At 46.2% G+C, this 25,116-nt stretch overlaps 1 protein-coding gene across 1 annotated transcript in view; it reads right to left on the reverse strand.

The window, feature by feature from the left end:
* Positions 1-13,736: 13,736 nt before the first annotated feature.
* Positions 13,737-25,116, reverse strand: part of mmd (disintegrin and metalloproteinase domain-containing protein mind-meld) — a 557,313-nt gene continuing 545,933 nt past the window's right edge. Inside the window, exon 24 of the mRNA XM_033383140.1 lies at positions 13,737-13,818. Within this exon, the coding sequence (XP_033239031.1) occupies positions 13,752-13,818 (67 nt within the window). The 3' untranslated portion in view covers positions 13,737-13,751. The remainder of the gene's footprint in view (positions 13,819-25,116) is intronic.

Genomic DNA, 25,116 nt, shown 5'->3' on the forward strand with positions numbered 1-25,116 from the left:
CCGCAGAGCCAGCGGAGGTCACAAAAAAAGGAAAATAAAAGGGGCAACCGGCATCACAAAACAAAACGTAACAACGCGGAAAATAAAAGGTCATTGAGAAATCGCGAGGTGGAAGTGAGGTACACACGCGGCGTAGTGCGCAGTATCGAGTAGATCACAAAAGCGACACTACGCCTTATCGGTAAGGGGTAAGCAGCTACTCGTGAGCTAATCGATCATGCGCAGTGTGATCATGCGCCAGGATGCACCCGGTACGTGAAAAAAGCGCGCGCTGGATTTCGAAAAGCGCACAAATGCCGAAAAGCAGGGGTTTCCGCTAATGAAATAAAGGGGAAAGTGTGAGGAAATGTATTGCCACACGTACAGGGCTAAGGGCAAGCGGCCGTTATCCGGGGATATCCGGATGCGGCGAATTCACGAGTGGAGCTCTCCCTGAGCACCAAGTGAGGGAGGAGAGGGCCCCGGAGAAAGAGCTGCGGGATGATCGGGATCGGGCCGGCAGTAGTCCAGCGCATGACCAAATATGGTCATGAGATCACGCCACCAGCCGCGTCAGGCGCCGACTGAGAGGTAGATTTCGGTTACGTGCCAAGAATCGTTAGCCGGCGTTAGCAGGCGAAGCCATGCTGGGAGGCACGCCTTGGGGGTACAGAGTTGGTTACACCCGCCGAGGACAGAGAGGAGGAGAACCAACAGTCGAGCCAGCTTAGGTGACAAAGTAGTGTAAGATAGCCCTAAAATACCAATAAAGAACAATCGTTATAGCAGTAATCAAACCTAACCAGTGCATTCTAACTTGTTGTCGGGGCAACTTATACATTTTTTGTGGCGAGCCCACTGACCGCTGAACCAGCCCAGCTGAATCAGACGGAACAAAATTGTTCATTACACATTAATTAAACACACTTGTGGTAAACTATTTGGACGTTGTCATGCAATGACTGAATCTTACAAGAAGTGATGCAATTACTGCCCCGTCAAGTGACCCGTGTGACACCAGCAGAAGGCTGTTACGCGCGGATCCCAGGCAAAACGTAACCCTCCTGCTCCCAAGCGACCGAGGGGCGCTGCCGCATGCCGAAAGATCGTTGTTGGACTACTATTCGAGGAAAATTAGCACTACAATTACTAAGAAACTAAGCATGCATTCAGAATATAAATACAAGAGCACTGCACATACAAATACCACTACAATTACTAATTATTAGAAATGTGTGTGAAGATAAGTAACTTAATAAAAGGAAGAGAATTAGTGGTGGATATAATATGGTAGAGGAATTATAATCCGAGCATAATCAATTCATGCAAGGAATAATGCGGTCTACAAAGTGGAAGGAACAACGGTATAAGATTTCTAGTAAATCTAATAGGAATCAGAGCTGTCTATGTCACTCCTGATCAAGTTGTGCATAAAAATCACACCAAGCATTTTTCTACGGTTAACTAAGGATGGGAGGTTTACTAATAGCAGTCTAATAGAGTAGTCTCACAACCGCATCCCAGTTAAGGCCCCGCAGAGCAAAGAGTAAAAAGTTATTCTGTATTGATTCTATACGGTCCTGGTGTACTTTGTACTGAGCGCACCATACACAGCCGTATTCTAAGATCGGACGAAAAAGCGAGGTATAGAGAGTCTTTGTTATATAGGGGTCGTAAAATGACCACCTCTTTATAAACCCAAGCACGCCCATGGCCTTATTTACCATGGTAGAAATGTATTCGGAAAACTTTAACTTGTGTTCTAACATAACCCCAAGATCATCCACCAGGGTGATTCTCTCAAGAGAACCACCAAATAGGGTATAGGGAGCCAACAAGGGGATAGAACGGTGAAATGTCATAACTTTGCATTTCGAGGCATTGAGGTGTAACAAGCTTGCACAACACAATAACTGAAAGCTATTGGGACCGGATTGCAAGCGAGAATGAAATGAAATGTCCTTATCCAGTATAACATAGTTTAACATCATCCGTATACGAAGGCAAGTCATTAATAAAGAGTGTGAAGAGTAAGGGGGTTAGATAGCTGCCCTGTGCTACTCCCGAAGAAACCCTTACTGGTGAAGAGATGGAGTTTTTGAAGAGGACTCTTTGAGACCTGGAACAAAGATAGCTAAAGATAGGTTGGCCGGAAACCCTAAAAGGTCAAGTTTATGCGCTAAAGGGGAATGGTTTACAGAGTCGAATGCTTTACTAAAGTCGGTGTAAATAACATCCGTAAAAGATATTGTTCGGAGCAGAACGCAGCCGATTAGCTGCTTACCAAATAGCACCTAATTCTTGGCCCTCAGCCGCTTATTTTGTTTGTTACTTATGTCTATGTCACTCATTTGTTTGTTAAAGCTTTGCGCTTGCTTGCCCTGCTAAACGCTCTCTGCCAGCTCGCTCTTCGCTATCTCCGCTTTGCGTCTGCCTACCGACGTCGGCCGAGCGAAGCTGCGCTTAGCGATCGGAGCGGCAATGTAAAGGGCAGGCAAGCCACACTTGCAATTTGGATGTCACGCATTAAAGAACATATCGCAATTTTATTTCTGCGCCGAGTTTTATTTAATTGAAATAATTAGTCGGCCGATTGGGGATAAAAACCATTATCTCCACATAAAATTTGGTGACCCCGACGTGATCTCTGAGTTGCAGTGTCAATTAATTATCATTCGCGATCGACATTCGTTAGCCTTAACAAATTTTCGGCGGTTAAGCACAATTCGGTGCTAAAACATACTTACATACACCTACATACACGCATTGCTGGCTATTAATTTCTCTGTCGCGACAATTCGGTCAGTGCAGTGCAGCGAACTCACTAATACACACAAGCGGAGTACAAAGCGGAATCGGACAGCTCGCACAGCCGCACAGCTAAAGGCATTAGCTGTAATCCCTTTGCTTTCGGTTCGCACGTTTATACGTATACAGGGTGTCTTTTTCGGTCGTGCTGAGTGACTCTTTTAAAACCTCAACATGGCAGCACCTGAGCCTACCAATGTCGCGAACGCAGCAATGCCGAGTGATGTAGATTTCTACAAGCACAAGGCCGAGTCCGTCGCGCGCCAACTAAAGGCCATGGATCGCTTTCTCACCAAGGAAGAGCTCGCCGAGTTAGATGAGGCAGAACTTCAAGCTCGCTTAGAACAAATCGAGCGAATGAATGCCGATTTCGATGCCGCTCAAACGAGCCTTGAAAGGTTGGATTTCCTGCAGTTAGCCCATGATGCCCGGCTGGACTTTTCGAATGTTTACGTCAAGGTTAGGTCCAGGCTTTCGCGGGAGTTGATGGCTGCGCGCACGGTAAATGTTGCCAATTCAACAGCTCGGCATACTCTCGAGGGGAATTCGTCGTTGTTCGGCTATAGTAGTATAGGCCGTTCTCGAATGCCCGAGTTGCAGCTTCCGCGATTCGGTGGGAGCTACATGGATTGGCCAGAATTCCACTCAATGTTCTCGACAATGGTGCACAAAGACCATCGTATCCCAATCATCGAAAAATTCCAATATCTGCGTGGATGTCTAGATGGTGCTGCGCTGGATACGATTCGTTCCTTGGAACTTTCTGAGGAGAATTACGACAAGGCGTTGAATTTACTAATATTGCGATTCGATAATAAACTGTTGCATTTTCAGGCACACGTCAAGGCTATTTTCGGGCTGCAAGGGGTGGAGAAGGGCTCGGCTATCGGCTTGCGCGCGCTCAGCGATAAAATCAATTCGCACTTGCGTGCACTGCAGACCTTGGCGACCCCGCAGGAGATTTCTGATGGGTTGCTGATCTTCATCATAGGCACGAAATTGGACCACAAGACCAAGGAGAAATGGGAGGAGAGCTTGCCGACGTCAGGATTGCCCAGGTGGTCAAGCATGGCCTCATTCTTGGAAGCAAGATGTCGGATGCTGGAAAATTTGGGATCGGCTATGGTAACAATTCCTAGCCAGCAGGTGGGAGAAAGTAAACCTAGCACCCTAATCACCTCCATTAACGATCATACTAGCTCAACATGCAAGTATTGCAAATCTTCTGATCACTACATATCCCGATGCCAGGCATTTCTAGATCTTCCTGTCTTTTCTCGATACAAGGAGGTGAAGAAGCGCCATTTGTGTCTAAACTGCCTCAACAAAGGCCATTCATTGCAACGCTGCAAGTCAGGGGCATGTAGAAATTGCCAAGCCAAGCATCACACTCTGCTCCACATGCAGTCGGGCGCTGACGCTGAGTTGCCGTCGCCGAGCACGGAACCGACCCAGCATGATCCTGCAAGTGCCCTAGTTGCAAGCAAATATACCAGCCCTCCCCCCTCGAGTCAGAAATCTCAGCCTAGCCAGAACGTGTTGCTACCTACTGCCCTCGTCCATGTAACAGATCGTTATGGAGCACTTATCCCATGTCGTGCCATTTTGGATTCTGCGTCACAGGCAAACTTTGTAACATCTAGACTTGCTGATCAGTTGCAGTTGGATCATCGCTCGTCTTATGTTCACATCTCTGGAATCGGAGAATCCATTCTACCTTCGAGCAAGTCTGTACATATAGTTGTACAATCCCAGGACGCAAGCTATCGAGCTTCCTTCGCTGCAATTGTCACCAACTCAATTACGGAAATGCAGCCTAACTTCGGCCTAGACGCAAAGGATTGGCCCATGCCGAATAATCTAAAACTAGCTGATCCTAATTTCTCCAAGCCCCAACGTATCGATCTGTTGATAGGTGGTGGTTTGTTCTTCGATTTAATGTGCGTCGGACAGATTCGACTATCAGACCAATTGCCAACATTGCAGGAGACAAAACTTGGTTGGATAGTGTCAGGAAGCATTGATAGCTCGGAGAATAAGCGTGCAGTTTTAGCCGCTTTTGAAAATTCCTCCTCCATCTCTAATGACGATTTTCGGCCCACAACGCTGGAGTACCAAAACTTAGAGCAGCAATGCAGGAAGCAGCTGCTCGAGTGCCAGGTGCAAGTGGAAAAACTGCGATCGGAGAATCAGGAACTGCAGCGCGAACTTTTAGATATTCTAAAAACCTACATATCCACGCTAAATGAAATTCAACTTTCAACAATTTCTACATTGCCAAATTTCCTGCCATTCTATGCAATTACAGAGGTTCCCGATGATCAAGACGTAATCACGACAAGCCGCCTTCGTAAAGAAGCGCCGATTGCTGCGTTCGAATATCATCCCAGCGTAGCCGCCAGCTGCGCCCAAGCAAGCATCTTCAAGAGGGCCGTTGGAAAAATAGCGGTTCTGCCCCTTCAGGATGGATCTGTTGAAAGTCTTTGCCTTCCAACGGGGGGTGAATGTTCGGAGCAGAACGCAGCCGATTAGCTGCTTACCAAATAGCACCTAATTCTTGGCCCTCAGCCGCTTATTTTGTTTGTTACTTATGTCTATGTCACTCATTTGTTTGTTAAAGCTTTGCGCTTGCTTGCCCTGCTAAACGCTCTCTGCCAGCTCGCTCTTCGCTATCTCCGCTTTGCGTCTGCCTACCGACGTCGGCCGAGCGAAGCTGCGCTTAGCGATCGGAGCGGCAATGTAAAGGGCAGGCAAGCCACACTTGCAATTTGGATGTCACGCATTAAAGAACATATCGCAATTTTATTTCTGCGCCGAGTTTTATTTAATTGAAATAATTAGTCGGCCGATTGGGGATAAAAACCATTATCTCCACAGATATAAAGTCTAAAAAGTTCGTGGTGGTTTATCGCCGCCCTATAAATCGATGCTGTTTTGGAGATATAAGTGACTTGCAGAGATGTTGCAAGTGCGGAGATAAAACCTCCAACATTTTAGGATAACTTTGCTATACCTCTTTAATTTTTTGCGTCAGACTTGCTACCTATTTAATGGAGAGGAATTATAAACGATTCCTTCCAGATGGGGGTAAGCAAGAATAATCGATGGACAGGGTGAATAGTTTAAGCAAGGGTCCACACAGAGCCTCGCGCAGTACCTAAGTACACAACCTGGAATCCCGTCTGGACCCGGTGAAAACACCGGCTTAACTAGTCGAAGATCATGAAGTAAAGAACATTCATTTAACAAGATACTGAAAATGCCGTTCGACCTCGGTAAACCGCAAGGGTACGGATGACCAGAGTAGCTTTCCTAAGAATAGGTGGTTTGGAAAAATTGGGCAAAAAGATCGGCAATTGCCTGATCATTATTTGCCGACGTTTGACAAAATTATAGCGAGGAAGGGGGTGCGGACATTCTACGCTTACTGTTTACGGAGCAGTAAAACTGTTTAGGGTCCTGAGAAAAACGTGTCCTGCAACGAGATAGGTAGTTCTTATAGCATTGTGCATTAAGAACTGAAAAGTTTGACCGAGCTATTACATAGCGAGGGCAAGCAGTAGAAGAACCAACTTCTTGAAATTTTTTATAAAGTCTGGATTTTAAGTTTTTTAGGCTGGATAACTCTTTGGTAAACCAAGGGGGTTTTCCAGATCTATTCGGACAAGACAGCGGGACACAAGAATCAAACGAGAGGGAACGTTGTGAGTTGCTGCAGAGACCGAAACTCTACATTTACACCCGATACTTAGTCAGTATGGCTCTCCTCCGGCAGACGCCGCTAATATTGAGCGACACGACAAAGAGTGCGTGCGAGAGAGACAGAAAATCAGTCTGAGCGTGACGTCGGGCGCTGCGTAGCCACTGCAAATTGATTTGTTGCTTTTGGCTATACAAATTATCCGATCTGATTCAGATTCTGCAACCGGATAGATATGGTCATTCTCTAGGATTGTGCGTTTTTAGTTTTCTCGAATCTGCAATATTGTGTATGCAACAGATTTTCGTCCTTTGTGTGGGCGGCAGGGGGTGGAGCGAAATTTTATGATATACTTTTATAGTGAGATCTAAAAGGAGTGTGGATACCAAATTTGGTTACTCTAGGCTTAATAGTCTCTGAGATTGATTTTCGTCCTTTGCGGGCCGGAAGGGGGTGTGGCGAAATTTCGACACAAAGCGTTAAGGGTCCGAAATCACAGGAGTGTGGATACCAAATTTGGTTGCGCTGGCTCTAATAGGTTGTCAGATCCTTGAACTCATATTTTGCAATTGGCAAAACCGACCATGAAACCTGTGTGTTGATATAATAATTATACGATCCGGTTCAGTTTTTACACTTTAGAACATATAGTAATTTTCTACGATTCCGCATTTTCAGTTTTCTCGTATCTTTAAAATTGTGGATGCCAGAGATTTTCGCTCTTTGTGGGGCAGAAGTGGGCGGGACCAGCTTTAAAATGTCGTTGCTCTAGCTCTTATAGTCGTTGAGCACTAGGCGCTAATAGGGACGGACAGACAGACAGGGCTCAATCGACTCGGCTATTGATGCTGATCAAGAATATAAATACTTTATGGGGTCGGAAACGATTCCTTCTGGACGTTACACACATCCATTTTCACAATAAATCTAATATACCCCAATACTCATTTTGAGTATCGGGTATAAAAATGTGCCAGGAGCATTGTCAAAAATGTTTGTGCCTTTTATGAGATCAGTGCACAAGTACAAAGCGGACCAACCAAGATCCCTAATGAGGTTATTAAGCTTGGCAAACTCGGCTTTACGAAAGTAGCGCACACGTTCAGGTAGCCTACTCGAAAGATTCAATAAAGTTGTTCCTATATCTAGCGACACTTCGAAAGTAGGATGGTAGGCGTCTTCAGGTATAGTGGGCGGAAGGGCTCGGGTTAACAACACTAAGGTCGGATCCGATACATGTCGTGACATGGGCACAATGATATTAGACCCGTTTACCGAAGACCAAGCAGTTGCTGATAGCGAGGAAGAAACAGCGGTTAAAGCGGACAAGTGCTGCTCATAAATTGAAATATCCGAAGAAAGTGGGATATACGAGCAAATAATGATTATAGAGAAAGCGGGAAGAATCAGTTTTACACACAGGAATTCCAGTTCCTGTTGAACTTGGACTGTGAAGTGTTCTGACGTGAAGTAAGAGTCCACTGCAATTAGAACCCCTCCTGCACGTCGAGACGAACGGTCCTTTCTAAAAGTTGTGTACCGACCTGCCAAAACCTCGGAACTAAGAATGTCCGGCTATAACCAGGTTTCAGCAAACACAATAACGTGGGAAGCAAATGCAACACTATCCCGGAAAACCATTCTGATAAGTTACTAAAAGAGAAGTTCGTTTTTTGGAAGGGTTGAGGATGGCACACTGGAATGTTTTGTAAGAGTTATGGGGGGCTTATTCTTCTTCTTAGCCTCAAACTCCTTCAACACCAAATGCTCCGGCCGAAATTTGGCAAATGGTGTCAAATTGAGTTGGGGAGATGTTTATCTTAAACGAGGCTATCTCCCTGGCATAAGAGAAGTTAAAATTTTCCACCTTTAAACACACGGCTTTTATTTTGCTTTGAATAAACGCAATTACATCATTAGATGTGAAGTCAGGGGCCAGCCGTGAAACAATAACTTGTCGTTTTGGTGGGACTCCCACCAGTGGTTTAGTCACTACAGGCCTAGTATCTGGGGTGGCAATATCCGGAGGTCCGAAACGTCTTATTACTGGTCGGATCGGGATAGACGGGACAACTAGCGAGCTTGCGGACACCACGGACACGGACGCTGCAGACGTACTTGGCTGCACGTTCTCCGAAACGATGAATTCGTCTACCGTACCTGCATCGCCAGCAGCTGTCGTTGCCCTTGGAGCGGCAAACGAGATAAACTGATGTTTACTTGGAGTGGTTGGAGTCAGTTTTTGGGCGGCGCACGGCTGAGTGGCGGCTGGCACTTGCAGATCCCGCGGAGTGACCATTTTACGCCTCGGAGACTCATTCAGCAGTTGCAGACTGCCAAATTGAGACTCCATGGCTAGGAGCCGATCGTACTGCTTTTTAAAGGCAAAGATCAGCTCCTTAAAGCCCTTCCGCGTCTGCCTCATAAAAGCCACCATATCATTCTCCACCGCACGGCATGCCTCGCAACTGTAATGCAACCCATTATGTTTTGATATGGAATCGCCCACACGGCCCGTTGACCCAGCGCATTTTGCGTGCACTACGCTACGCAGAGCCAGCAGGGGATACTCGGCTGGTCATGGGTGATCTCTTTCCGAAAGGATAATAAATCCATAATAAAAAATTTGAACAAAATTAAAATCAAATAATATTCCAAAACAAATGGCTATCAAACCAGTGTGCCAGACAAACGCTAATAGCTAAATAGCATATTTATGAAAACACCGGTTGTTTATGCAAAACAAAGGGAAAATATGCGGAGCGCATAGCAAAAACGCGTCTGATCTACGACAGAGAACGAACGAATTGGTGTTAGCTCCGTTAACTTAAAGAAACGAATTCATACCTATTGAAGATCCACCAGATTCAGATGCCAACTGCTGAAAAAAAATCGCAAGTCTATCGAGAACAAGTCCGCAGCATGTGAGCAAAGATAGATGCGGAGTTTGAGACCTGATCCGCAGCGATGCTGGAAGCCGATCCAGAGCGTTCAGATGAGGTCCAAGGGATTTATGACGACTGCTAAGCGGCTTACGGGAAATGTATTGCAGTCGCCTTCGTCGAGCAGTTGGAAGTTTTCAGTTGGGACTACCAACAGTTGCCCACCGTTTAGGCACTTATTCACAGCCATCTACATCTAGATTTAGTTGAGAGGAAAGACTACTCCACCTCAACCAGATAACTAGCATGGCAGCCCATGACCGAATCCACTCACCTCACGAGCGAGGGTTTCGCGGCAATCTTAATCCGTCACCTTCCAGAAACAATCTGATAAATGTATGCCCTCACTGCATTCAAATGACTAAGCATCACTCGCTCAAACTACATTAAGAACTTTATTGCAGCAATGCCAGAGCGCCCACCATCGCTTGTGAAGACCGGCATCACACGCGCCTGCACCTTGGCTATCCAATTTCGAACAAGTCGAATTCCACAATCGTAGAAAATTCGTCCGCGTAGCCCGAGCTAAGTCTACGAGTATTTAACGCACAAAATCCAAGACTTATTTCGCCTCCGGCACCTGGGGACGAATTTCCGCTCCCTCGCTCTGATCGATTCAACCCATATCGTTTTGGATCAGGTCTGGGGCATTCAAGGTCTATCGCATTGGCCCAGTTTCTGAGGAACGAGAATCGTTAAAAAAAATTACCTTCCATGAAAAGTACGACTCCGTGACCCTAGAATACTGACAATACTACAAGAGAATGCCATGCTGTACTCAAGCCTGAGAATACTACCACGAAAGTCCGCGTTTTATTCAATGCATCCAGCCCGTCGAGCAATGGAATGAGCTTAAATGATCTTCTGTATGCTGGTCCGGTCCTCCAATGTGGCTTAACCCTTCAGATCCTGAAGTGGCTTTATTTCCGGTACGTTTTCAATGCGGATATCATCAAAATGGATCGACAGACTTGGGTCCGAAGCACACCTACTTTCAGAGAATATTATTTCGAAACAAGGAGAGATCCGCGATTATGAACTGAAGACAGTTACGACGTAAAATCTCGATTTCCTAAAGCAAGTCACACTATTCGACATTGTATGTATGTAGACGATGACTTGGCCCGAGCAGACTCCCACACAGCAAGGTTGTTCGATCCGGCGCTATGGTTTATCCCATTTATTATAAGAGTTAGGATAGGACAAAGATTTACCAAGCGAAATGTGCCAGACTTGGCAAAGTTTTCTGAAGAGTTACTTCGTTCTCGACCAGATCTGTATTCCAAGATGGATTGGTGACGGATATCCTGCCAAATATGCCGACGGCGTTTACGAACTTCTACCACTGGACAGATACCAAGTCCTCCCCTGGCTGAGGAAGCCCGGGAGCCACTGGACTACCTTCGTGGCCAACGGAGTAACAAGGATGGCTTAAACTACCGATACCGAGAATTGGTCTCACCTTTCGTCCAAGTATAACCCCGCGGACAGTAGAGGCGTATTCTTAGAGGAGCTAATTGATAACGAATTCTGGTGGCACAGACAGCTTGGTTACAAAATCCCCGCATACAATGGTAACCACATATCGAGGACTCTCCCGTATGACCCTTGAGCAATGTACTGTAAAGATCCACTTCGCACCGAGCCCATCCGAAGAATTTCTTGAGCGCTGCCTAAGTAATAAGCGTCCAGTGCCAATGTCAAATTCTATTTTGAGCCTAAACCCTTTCCCAGACCGGCTTTTGCTCATAAGATCATGACGCCGTGTCACAGCTTATAAATTTCTGAATTATGACGTTCGTTATCCAATTATTCTTCCGTACAGTTCTCGGCTGTTTCGCCTTCTAGCTTAGTTCACACACGGGATGGCTCTGTGTTTTTAAGCAGTTCCATGCTCCTCATTCTAGTGTTCCACAATCATCCACTCCAGAACTGCGACTGCATTCTCCACCTGGACCCCGAGCCGAGATGCCATCATTAGCAAGTGTTGCACGAACTGCCTGGCTCACCAACACTCGTTAGTTAAAGGGGGATGTTTAGGGTAGATGTTTAGGGCAGCGCTGTTACCGCTTTTGTTAGTATTCGCTCAATCGCTTCAACCGCTCTCAATCTGTATTCTTACGATCCACATAGCTCTCAGCGTTTAAAAGCATGTAAGCTACAGTTAGTTACGATTCCATCCCCACTACAATCGGCCATGTTTTGTACATACATACATAAGAACAATACATACGAAAATATATAAATTTATATATATATATAGTTGGTGAAAAAAGAGCCTCGTAGTTTTTAATTCAATGTTCATGTATATTGCGATTGACCTATTTACACGCTCATGATTGTAGTACACCGCCTAAGTAACTATTTTTACGCGCATAGCTGTATTGTTGTTTTGCTCGTGTCCAAAACATAGCTGTAATGTTCTCACACGCATAGCCAAGCCCGCAGCTGCACACGCACACAACGATGTGTACCCTTTGGCATTGGACCGTCGCATCGCCTGATCTTCCAATTCCCTTTTGGCTCGACTTCTTTTCGCGGAGTTGAGTCAGTTGAAATTTCTAGACGAAACCGCCCGCACGCATACTTTGTACCGCCGCAGAAACGATCCCCCCGCTGTTCTTGTAATATACTTGTAAAATAACCACCAATATTAAATAATCAATAAAATAAATAAGCTCAAGATATAAACGATTATACAGTCCACTAATTCATAACCATAGCAAATTTTGGTCCTTCGAGCCGAATCTCCGCGTTTGAGTTTATTTATATACATATTGAGTGATACCGTTACCCGCTGTTTGCCATGAAGGCCCTAGTGCATCGTCTAATTCAGCAACGTGGACCTGCAAATCCCAATTAACTCGCGTGGCTGCGGAGGCTCAAGAGTTTGTACAGTCATGTACTTCTGTGCAAACATTAGAGCACAAGTTGGACCGACTTGTTGCAACTTTCAACCGCTTTATGGAGCTGTCTGAAGAGCTGGTCCAATATAATGATGAAGATGAATACGTGGATCCGGATTTGGACATCCCCGAATATGAGAAAAGGTTCTTTAGTGCGCATAGTATCTTCACTGAAGCCATACGTGACCGGAGCAGTCACGAGAATGAGCACGACAACTCAAATCTACTGCTATCGACCACTGTGGAACGCTTATTTGAGGGACAAACTCAACTTCTGGAGAGGATTCGGGACTCATCGGGAACCACAGAGATGCAGTTCGAGAAAATACGCATTCCGACGTTTTCGGGCAGATACGAGGATTGGTGTCAGTTTAGTGACTTGTTCTTAGGCTCAGTCGACAAGAAGAGTAGTCTGTCCAAGTGCCAAAAGTTTCATTATTTGAAATCCTATCTGGATGGTGAAGCGTTGTCTCTGATAAAACATATTCCCGTATCGGATGCCAATTACCAGGACGCATGGGAGAGGCTCGAAAATCGCTATAACAAGAAGTCACTGATTGCTCGTTCGTTCATTCAAAACTTTCTTTCGTTGCCAACCGCAAAGGGTTCAAACATCGCCGAGTTGCGTAAGATAGTCGACACCGCTGACGAAAGTATACGTGGTCTACATGCGCTGAGCTGCGACAGCCGCGATGTGTGGCTAATCCATATCTTGCTCTCAAAGTTAGACCCGGAATGCAAGGAAGCGTGGGCCACCTCCAGTGAATCGTGCAAGGAAGGCCGTGGATAAGGAGGGGTCGTCAGCCTGCACGAGGGGGAGATCGGCAACTTGGAGCGAGGAGAACAGCGGCCGGCCGCTCTCGGGCCGTTTGTGTCGCAGGAGGTGATCTCTGCGGTGCGTGACGGCATTCTGTGGCACCTTCGAACGCTGGGCCTCCACGCCAGCGCCGCAGGCGGTCGAGCCAGAGATAGAGGAGGCGCGGCTGTGGGAGGAGGCTCCACGCGCCAGCAACGAGCGGGACCGGAGGCGAAGAGGAAGGCCCAGTGGCGGCACCTACAGCCGGGGTGGTCACCAAAGACGCGCCCGAGACGACGTCAACGATAAAGGCACCGATGCGCACAACGACGAAAAACACGGCAGCAGCAGACGACAGCTCGGCAGACGGTCTGACGGTCTGACGGCAGACACGACGAAGGAAGCACACGCGGTACCAGAAGAAAAAAACTCATCCGAGCCTTGGGAGCGTGGTCCCTGGCAGTGGCCGGAACGCGGAAACCACCATGCAGAAAGACCTCAGCTAGGCCGACAGGCGTTGTGTCCGGAGGAGCTAGCAGAGGCGCGTCGGACCGAACAGCAGCGGCAGGCATCGTGGCTACAAGTGGGAGAACCGGCGAGCAATCCACGTTGGCAGCCGTTCAAACGCGAGGAAAGGCCGTCGTCACGCGTGAACGACTGGTTAATGAAAGGGATGTTCCGGGAAACCTGCAAGGAAAATAAAACGATTACATAAAAGAAGAGAACGGCCGAGATGTGGGGGGAGCCGTGCCGGGCTTTGGTTTATCAGCACTTGAAAGGAACAGCAATAGATTAATGAAAGTGGCTGAAAGGGAAGAAGAAGAGAGAAAACTTACCCAAATCATCCGTGGCGAGGCGTTCCTGCATAAAAACATTGGGTGGGACCACCGAGTAGCCGCAGAGCCAGCGGAGGTCACAAAAAAAGGAAAATAAAAGGGGCAACCGGCATCACAAAACAAAACGTAACAACGCGGAAAATAAAAGGTCATTGAGAAATCGCGAGGTGGAAGTGAGGTACACACGCGGCGTAGTGCGCAGTATCGAGTAGATCACAAAAGCGACACTACGCCTTATCGGTAAGGGGTAAGCAGCTACTCGTGAGCTAATCGATCATGCGCAGTGTGAAAATACGGCAACACCTTATCGAGGCCGAGCGATGGCGCCAGGATGCACCCGGTACGTGAAAAAAGCGCGCGATGGATTTCGAAAAGCGCACAAATGCCGAAAAGCAGGGGTTTCCGCTAATGAAATAAAGGGGAAAGTGTGAGGAAATGTATTGCCACACGTACAGGGCTAAGGGCAAGCGGCCGTTATCCGGGGATATCCGGATGCGGCGAATTCACGAGTGGAGCTCTCCCTGAGCACCAAGTGAGGGAGGAGAGGGCCCCGGAGAAAGAGCTGCGGGATGATCGGGATCGGGCCGGCAGTAGTCCAGCGCATGACCAAATATGGTCATGAGATCACGCCACCAGCCGCGTCAGGCGCCGACTGAGAGGTAGATTTCGGTTACGTGCCAAGAATCGTTAGCCGGCGTTAGCAGGCGAAGCCATGCTGGGAGGCACGCCTTGGGGGTACAGAGTTGGTTACACCCGCCGAGGACAGAGAGGAGGAGAACCAACAGTCGAGCCAGCTTAGGTGACAAAGTAGTGTAAGATAGCCCTAAAATACCAATAAAGAACAATCGTTATAGCAGTAATCAAACCTAACCAGTGCATTCTAACTTGTTGTCGGGGCAACTTATACATTTTTTGTGGCGAGCCCACTGACCGCTGAACCAGCCCAGCTGAATCAGACGGAACAAAATTGTTCATTACACATTAATTAAACACACTTGTGGTAAACTATTTGGACGTTGTCATGCAATGACTGAATCTTACAAGAAGTGATGCAATTACTGCCCCGTCAAGTGACCCGTGTGACACCAGCAGAAGGCTGTTACGCGCGGATCCCAGGCAAAACGTAACCCTCCTGCTCCCAAGCGACCGAGGGGCGCTGCCGCATGCCGAAAGATCGTTGTTGGACTACTATTCGAGGAAAATTAGCACTACAATTACTAAGAAACTAAGCATGCATTCAGAATATAAATACAAGAGCACTGCACATACAAATACCACTACAATTACTAATTATTAGAAATGTGTGTGAAGATAAGTAACTTAATAAAAGGAAGAGAATTAGTGGTGGATATAATATGGTAGAGGAATTATAATCCGAGCATAATCAATTCATGCAAGGAATAATGCGGTCTACAAAGTGGAAGGAACAACGGTATAAGATTTCTAGTAAATCTAATAGGAATCAGAGCTGTCTATGTCACTCCTGATCAAGTTGTGCATAAAAATCACACCAAGCATTTTTCTACGGTTAACTAAGGATGGGAGGTTTACTAATAGCAGTCTAATAGAGTAGTCTCACAACCGCATCCCAGTTAAGGCCCCGCAGAGCAAAGAGTAAAAAGTTTTTCTGTATTGATTCTATACGGTCCTGGTGTACTTTGTACTGAGCGCACCATACACAGCCGTATTCTAAGATCGGACGAAAAAGCGAGGTATAGAGAGTCTTTGTTATATAGGGGTCGTAAAATGACCACCTCTTTATAAACCCAAGCACGCCCATGGCCTTATTTACCATGGTAGAAATGTATTCGGAAAACTTTAACTTGTGTTCTAACATAACCCCAAGATCATCCACCAGGGTGATTCTCTCAAGAGAACCACCAAATAGGGTATAGGGAGCCAACAAGGGGATAGAACGGTGAAATGTCATAACTTTGCATTTCGAGGCATTGAGGTGTAACAAGCTTGCACAACACAATAACTGAAAGCTATTGAGACCGGATTGCAAGCGAGAATGAAATGAAATGTCCTTATCCAGTATAACATAGTTTAACATCATCCGTATACGAAGGCAAGTCATTAATAAAGAGTGTGAAGAGTAAGGGGGTTAGATAGCTGCCCTGTGCTACTCCCGAAGAAACCCTTACTGGTGAAGAGATGGAGTTTTTGAAGAGGACTCTTTGAGACCTGGAACAAAGATAGCTAAAGATAGGTTGGCCGGAAACCCTAAAAGGTCAAGTTTATGCGCTAAAGGGGAATGGTTTACAGAGTCGAATGCTTTACTAAAGTCGGTGTAAATAACATCCGTAAAAGATATAAAGTCTAAAAAGTTCGTGGTGGTTTATCGCCGCCCTATAAATCGATGCTGTTTTGGAGATATAAGTGACTTGCAGAGATGTTGCAAGTGCGGAGATAAAACCTCCAACATTTTAGGATAACTTTGCTATACCTCTTTAATTTTTTGCGTCAGACTTGCTACCTTTTTAATGGAGAGGAATTATAAACGATTCCTTCCAGATGGGGGTAAGCAAGAATAATCGATGGACAGGGTGAATAGTTTAAGCAAGGGTCCACACAGAGCCTCGCGCAGTACCTAAGTACACAACCTGGAATCCCGTCTGGACCCGGTGAAAACACCGGCTTAACTAGTCGAAGATCATGAAGTAAAGAACATTCATTTAACAAGATACTGAAAATGCCGTTCGACCTCGGTAAACCGCAAGGGTACGGATGACCAGAGTAGCTTTCCTAAGAATAGGTGGTTTGGAAAAATTGGGCAAAAAGATCGGCAATTGCCTGATCATTATTTGCCGACGTTTGACAAAATTATAGCGAGGAAGGGGGTGCGGACATTCTACGCTTACTGTTTACGGAGCAGTAAAACTGTTTAGGGTCCTGAGAAAAACGTGTCCTGCAACGAGATAGGTAGTTCTTATAGCATTGTGCATTAAGAACTGAAAAGTTTGACCGAGCTATTACATAGCGAGGGCAAGCAGTAGAAGAACCAACTTCTTGAAATTTTTTATAAAGTCTGGATTTTAAGTTTTTTAGGCTGGATAACTCTTTGGTAAACCAAGGGGGTTTTCCAGATCTATTCGGACAAGACAGCGGGACACAAGAATCAAACGAGAGGGAACGTTGTGAGTTGCTGCAGAGACCGAAACTCTACATTTACACCCGATACTTAGTCAGTATGGCTCTCCTCCGGCAGACGCCGCTAATATTGAGCGACACGACAAAGAGTGCGTGCGAGAGAGACAGAAAATCAGTCTGAGCGTGACGTCGGGCGCTGCGTAGCCACTGCAAATTGATTTGTTGCTTTTGGCTATACAAATTATCCGATCTGATTCAGATTCTGCAACCGGATAGATATGGTCATTCTCTAGGATTGTGCGTTTTTAGTTTTCTCGAATCTGCAATATTGTGTATGCAACAGATTTTCGTCCTTTGTGTGGGCGGCAGGGGGTGGAGCGAAATTTTATGATATACTTTTATAGTGAGATCTAAAAGGAGTGTGGATACCAAATTTGGTTACTCTAGGCTTAATAGTCTCTGAGATTGATTTTCGTCCTTTGCGGGCCGGAAGGGGGTGTGGCGAAATTTCGACACAAAGCGTTAAGGGTCCGAAATCACAGGAGTGTGGATACCAAATTTGGTTGCGCTGGCTCTAATAGGTTGTCAGATCCTTGAACTCATATTTTGCAATTGGCAAAACCGACCATGAAACCTGTGTGTTGATATAATAATTATACGATCCGGTTCAGTTTTTACACTTTAGAACATATAGTAATTTTCTACGATTCCGCATTTTCAGTTTTCTCGTATCTTTAAAATTGTGGATGCCAGAGATTTTCGCTCTTTGTGGGGCAGAAGTGGGCGGGACCAGCTTTAAAATGTCGTTGCTCTAGCTCTTATAGTCGTTGAGCACTAGGCGCTAATAGGGACGGACAGACAGACAGGGCTCAATCGACTCGGCTATTGATGCTGATCAAGAATATAAATACTTTATGGGGTCGGAAACGATTCCTTCTGGACGTTACACACATCCATTTTCACAATAAATCTAATATACCCCAATACTCATTTTGAGTATCGGGTATAAAAATGTGCCAGGAGCATTGTCAAAAATGTTTGTGCCTTTTATGAGATCAGTGCACAAGTACAAAGCGGACCAACCAAGATCCCTAATGAGGTTATTAAGCTTGGCAAACTCGGCTTTACGAAAGTAGCGCACACGTTCAGGTAGCCTACTCGAAAGATTCAATAAAGTTGTTCCTATATCTAGCGACACTTCGAAAGTAGGATGGTAGGCGTCTTCAGGTATAGTGGGCGGAAGGGCTCGGGTTAACAACACTAAGGTCGGATCCGATACATGTCGTGACATGGGCACAATGATATTAGACCCGTTTACCGAAGACCAAGCAGTTGCTGATAGCGAGGAAGAAACAGCGGTTAAAGCGGACAAGTGCTGCTCATAAATTGAAATATCCGAAGAAAGTGGGATATACGAGCAAATAATGATTATAGAGAAAGCGGGAAGAATCAGTTTTACACACAGGAATTCCAGTTCCTGTTGAACTTGGACTGTGAAGTGTTCTGACGTGAAGTAAGAGTCCACTGCAATTAGAACCCCTCCTGCACGTCGAGACGAACGGTCCTTTCTAAAAGTTGTGTACCGACCTGCCAAAACCTCGGAACTAAGAATGTCCGGCTATAACCAGGTTTCAGCAAACACAATAACGTGGGAAGCAAATGCAACACTATCCCGGAAAACCATTCTGATAAGTTACTAAAAGAGAAGTTCGTTTTTTGGAAGGGTTGAGGATGGCACACTGGAATGTTTTGTAAGAGTTATGGGGGGCTTATTCTTCTTCTTAGCCTCAAACTCCTTCAACACCAAATGCTCCGGCCGAAATTTGGCAGAGCAAATGGTGTCAAATTGAGTTGGGGAGATGTTTATCTTAAACGAGGCTATCTCCCTGGCATAAGAGAAGTTAAAATTTTCCACCTTTAAACACACGGCTTTTATTTTGCTTTGAATAAACGCAATTACATCATTAGATGTGAAGTCAGGGGCCAGCCGTGAAACAATAACTTGTCGTTTTGGTGGGACTCCCACCAGTGGTTTAGTCACTACAGGCCTAGTATCTGGGGTGGCAATATCCGGAGGTCCGAAACGTCTTATTACTGGTCGGATCGGGATAGACGGGACAACTAGCGAGCTTGCGGACACCACGGACACGGACGCTGCAGACGTACTTGGCTGCACGTTCTCCGAAACGATGAATTCGTCTACCGTACCTGCATCGCCAGCAGCTGTCGTTGCCCTTGGAGCGGCAAACGAGATAAACTGATGTTTACTTGGAGTGGTTGGAGTCAGTTTTTCGGCGGCGCACGGCTGAGTGGCGGCTGGCACTTGCAGATCCCGCGGAGTGACCATTTTACGCCTCGGAGACTCATTCAGCAGTTGCAGACTGCCAAATTGAGACTCCATGGCTAGGAGCCGATCGTACTGCTTTTTAAAGGTAAAGATCAGCTCCTTAAAGCCCTTCCGCGTCTGCCTCATAAAAGCCACCATATCATTCTCCACCGCACGGCATGCCTCGCAACTGTAATGCAACCCATTATGTTTTGATATGGAATCGCCCACACGGCCCGTTGACCCAGCGCATTTTGCGTGCACTACGCTACGCAGAGCCAGCAGGGGATACTCGGCTGGTCATGGGTGATCTCTTTCCGAAAGGATAATAAATCCATAATAAAAAATTTGAACAAAATTAAAATCAAATAATATTCCAAAACAAATGGCTATCAAACCAGTGTGCCAGACAAACGCTAATAGCTAAATAGCATATTTATGAAAACACCGGTTGTTTATGCAAAACAAAGGGAAAATATGCGGAGCGCATAGCAAAAACGCGTCTGATCTACGACAGAGAACGAACGAATTGGTGTTAGCTCCGTTAACTTAAAGAAACGAATTCATACCTATTGAAGATCCACCAGATTCAGATGCCAACTGCTGAAAAAAAATCGCAAGTCTATCGAGAACAAGTCCGCAGCATGTGAGCAAAGATAGATGCGGAGTTTGAGACCTGATCCGCAGCGATGCTGGAAGCCGATCCAGAGCGTTCAGATAAGGTCCAAGGGATTTATGACGACTGCTAAGCGGCTTACGGGAAATGTATTGCAGTCGCCTTCGTCGAGCAGTTGGAAGTTTTCAGTTGGGACTACCAACAGTTGCCCACCGTTTAGGCACTTATTCACAGCCATCTACATCTAGATTTAGTTGAGAGGAAAGACTACTCCACCTCAACCAGATAACTAGCATGGCAGCCCATGACCGAATCCACTCACCTCACGAGCGAGGGTTTCGCGGCAATCTTAATCCGTCACCTTCCAGAAACAATCTGATAAATGTATGCCCTCACTGCATTCAAATGACTAAGCATCACTCGCTCAAACTACATTAAGAACTTTATTGCAGCAATGCCAGAGCGCCCACCATCGCTTGTGAAGACCGGCATCACACGCGCCTGCACCTTGGCTATCCAATTTCGAACAAGTCGAATTCCACAATCGTAGAAAATTCGTCAGCGTAGCCCGAGCTAAGTCTACGAGTATTTAACGCACAAAATCCAAGACTTATTTCGCCTCCGGCACCTGGGGACGAATTTCCGCTCCCTCGCTCTGATCGATTCAACCCATATCGTTTTGGATCAGGTCTGGGGCATTCAAGGTCTATCGCATTGGCCCAGTTTCTGAGGAACGAGAATCGTTAAAAAAAATTACCTTCCATGAAAAGTACGACTCCGTGACCCTAGAATACTGACAATACTACAAGAGAATGCCATGCTGTACTCAAGCCTGAGAATACTACCACGAAAGTCCGCGTTTTATTCAATGCATCCAGCCCGTCGAGCAATGGAATGAGCTTAAATGATCTTCTGTATGCTGGTCCGGTCCTCCAATGTGGCTTAACCCTTCAGATCCTGAAGTGGCTTTATTTCCGGTACGTTTTCAATGCGGATATCATCAAAATGGATCGACAGACTTGGGTCCGAAGCACACCTACTTTCAGAGAATATTATTTCGAAACAAGGAGAGATCCGCGATTATGAACTGAAGACAGTTACGACGTAAAATCTCGATTTCCTAAAGCAAGTCACACTATTCGACATTGTATGTATGTAGACGATGACTTGGCCCGAGCAGACTCCCACACAGCAAGGTTGTTCGATCCGGCGCTATGGTTTATCCCATTTATTATAAGAGTTAGGATAGGACAAAGATTTACCAAGCGAAATGTGCCAGACTTGGCAAAGTTTTCTGAAGAGTTACTTCGTTCTCGACCAGATCTGTATTCCAAGATGGATTGGTGACGGATATCCTGCCAAATATGCCGACGGCGTTTACGAACTTCTACCACTGGACAGATACCAAGTCCTCCCCTGGCTGAGGAAGCCCGGGAGCCACTGGACTACCTTCGTGGCCAACGGAGTAACAAGGATGGCTTAAACTACCGATACCGAGAATTGGTCTCACCTTTCGTCCAAGTATAACCCCGCGGACAGTAGAGGCGTATTCTTAGAGGAGCTAATTGATAACGAATTCTGGTGGCACAGACAGCTTGGTTACAAAATCCCCGCATACAATGGTAACCACATATCGAGGACTCTCCCGTATGACCCTTGAGCAATGTACTGTAAAGATCCACTTCGCACCGAGCCCATCCGAAGAATTTCTTGAGCGCTGCCTAAGTAATAAGCGTCCAGTGCCAATGTCAAATTCTATTTTGAGCCTAAACCCTTTCCCAGACCGGCTTTTGCTCATAAGATCATGACGCCGTGTCACAGCTTATAAATTTCTGAATTATGACGTTCGTTATCCAATTATTCTTCCGTACAGTTCTCGGCTGTTTCGCCTTCTAGCTTAGTTCACACACGGGATGGCTCTGTGTTTTTAAGCAGTTCCATGCTCCTCATTCTAGTGTTCCACAATCATCCACTCCAGAACTGCGACTGCATTCTCCACCTGGACCCCGAGCCGAGATGCCATCATTAGCAAGTGTTGCACGAACTGCCTGGCTCACCAACACTCGTTAGTTAAAGGGGGATGTTTAGGGTAGATGTTTAGGGCAGCGCTGTTACCGCTTTTGATAGTATTCGCTCAATCGCTTCAACCGCTCTCAATCTGTATTCTTACGATCCACATAGCTCTCAGCGTTTAAAAGCATGTAAGCTACAGTTAGTTACGATTCCATCCCCACTACAATCGGCCATGTTTTGTACATACATACATAAGAACAATACATACGAAAATATATAAATTTATATATATATATAGTTGGTGAAAAAAGAGCCTCGTAGTTTTTAATTCAATGTTCATGTATATTGCGATTGACCTATTTACACGCTCATGATTGTAGTACACCGCCTAAGTAACTATTTTTACGCGCATAGCTGTATTGTTGTTTTGCTCGTGTCCAAAACATAGCTGTAATGTTCTCACACGCATAGCCAAGCCCGCAGCTGCACACGCACACAACGATGTGTACCCTTTGGCATTGGACCGTCGCATCGCCTGATCTTCCAATTCCCTTTTGGCTCGACTTCTTTTCGCGGAGTTGAGTCAGTTGAAATTTCTAGACGAAACCGCCCGCACGCATACTTTGTACCGCCGCAGAAACGATCCCCCCGCTGTTCTTGTAATATACTTGTAAAATAACCACCAATATTAAATAATCAATAAAATAAATAAGCTCAAGATATAAACGATTATACAGTCCACTAATTCATAACCATAGCAAATTTTGGTCCTTCGAGCCGAATCTCCGCGTTTGAGTTTATTTATATACATATTGAGTGATACCGTTACCCGCTGTTTGCCATGAAGGCCCTAGTGCATCGTCTAATTCAGCAACGTGGACCTGCAAATCCCAATTAACTCGCGTGGCTGCGGAGGCTCAAGAGTTTGTACAGTCATGTACTTCTGTGCAAACATTAGAGCACAAGTTGGACCGACTTGTTGCAACTTTCAACCGCTTTATGGAGCTGTCTGAAGAGCTGGTCCAATATAATGATGAAGATGAATACGTGGATCCGGATTTGGACATCCCCGAATATGAGAAAAGGTTCTTTAGTGCGCATAGTATCTTCACTGAAGCCATACGTGACCGGAGCAGTCACGAGAATGAGCACGACAACTCAAATCTACTGCTATCGACCACTGTGGAACGCTTATTTGAGGGACAAACTCAACTTCTGGAGAGGATTCGGGACTCATCGGGAACCACAGAGATGCAGTTCGAGAAAATACGCATTCCGACGTTTTCGGGCAGATACGAGGATTGGTGTCAGTTTAGTGACTTGTTCTTAGGCTCAGTCGACAAGAAGAGTAGTCTGTCCAAGTGCCAAAAGTTTCATTATTTGAAATCCTATCTGGATGGTGAAGCGTTGTCTCTGATAAAACATATTCCCGTATCGGATGCCAATTACCAGGACGCATGGGAGAGGCTCGAAAATCGCTATAACAAGAAGTCACTGATTGCTCGTTCGTTCATTCAAAACTTTCTTTCGTTGCCAACCGCAAAGGGTTCAAACATCGCCGAGTTGCGTAAGATAGTCGACACCGCTGACGAAAGTATACGTGGTCTACATGCGCTGAGCTGCGACAGCCGCGATGTGTGGCTAATCCATATCTTGCTCTCAAAGTTAGACCCGGAATGCAAGGAAGCGTGGGCCACCTCCAGTGAATCGTGCAAGGAAAATGTGACCATAAATGACCTGTTCGGCTTTGTCTTCGCCCGTTGCGATGCACTTGAGTCTTGTCAAGATCCAAAGCTAATCCAGGATACACACACGGTGCTGAATAAACGTCGTGCAATTTCTCATCATGTGAACGTGCCAACTACGTCTGCTCGTGACTGTGTATATTGTCACGAGCAACACAGTCTTTATGCGTGCACTCAATTCAAGGCTCTGGATGTTGTGGACCGCCGCAAGTTCGCAAGGGATGGTAATTTGTGCTTCAATTGTCTAAGCCGATCTCATCAAGTCAAGGAGTGTAATTCCACAAACACGTGCCGTCTGTGTAAGCTGAGGCACCACACTCTTGTTCATCCAGAGGACATACGCTCTGTCACGGCTTCCGCTGATGGCAACAACTCCGCTGACTCACCCGTCCGCTCGTCCAGTTTCCCTGCTGACGCTGATCCTGCCGTGGTCAGCCATCATACATTGGAGAGGAAATTCGTGGCCAAGAGTCAGGCCATATTGCCAACGATTTTGGCCACTATAGTCGACTCCTGGGGCAACGAGACCACCTGCAGGATACTGGTTCGACTATAACGATGGTCGCCGAATCATTTATTCAACAAATTGGTTTGCCGCGCACCCACGCTCGTATACCAGTGGTTGGTCTAGGCGCAAATCCTGCTGGGGTTACTAGAGGTCGCGCCACATTCACGCTGCTCTCCCGCACAAGCTCGGCCTCAGTGGTGGTAACAGGTCTGATTATGAACACTTTAACCTCCTCGATTCCAGCCCAGAGGATCGAGTCTAACACACCGATGTGGAAAAGGATTCGTGATCTACCCTTAGCGGACCCTACATTTGGTAAACCAGGCGAAATCGACGTGATCTTAGGAGCTGATCAGCTTTGGAACCTTTACACTGGACAACGCAAAGAGTTTGGTTCTGAATATCCTATTGCACTTCATACTAATTTTGGTTGGGTCATTACAGGCAGCTACCATCTCAGTAGTGATGCTCACAACCACGCACTAGCACATCACGCGCACGAGGATCTGGACACTTTGGTTCGATCGTTCATGGACATGGAACGAGTTCAACCAAGTGACGCTACCATTGATGCTAGTGATCCCGCTGAGCAACACTTCGTTCATACGCACGCCCGCAGAAACGATGGCGTGTACATCGTCCAATACCCGTTCAAGGAATCTGCCCCTCCGATGTGGTCCACACTGCCACAAGCACTACGCCGCTTTACTTCTCTCGAGCGGAAATTTCGAAAATTTCCTGCGCTCAAACAACAGTATGTCGACTTTATGAACCATTATATACAACGAGGACACATGGAGGTGATTCCTTCTACTACCATAGAAAACGATCCCGCCAATCACAATTAA

The sequence above is a fragment of the Drosophila pseudoobscura genome, chromosome X (assembly GCF_009870125.1).
Source record: "Drosophila pseudoobscura strain MV-25-SWS-2005 chromosome X, UCI_Dpse_MV25, whole genome shotgun sequence".
Lineage (NCBI taxonomy): Eukaryota > Metazoa > Arthropoda > Insecta > Diptera > Drosophilidae > Drosophila > Drosophila pseudoobscura.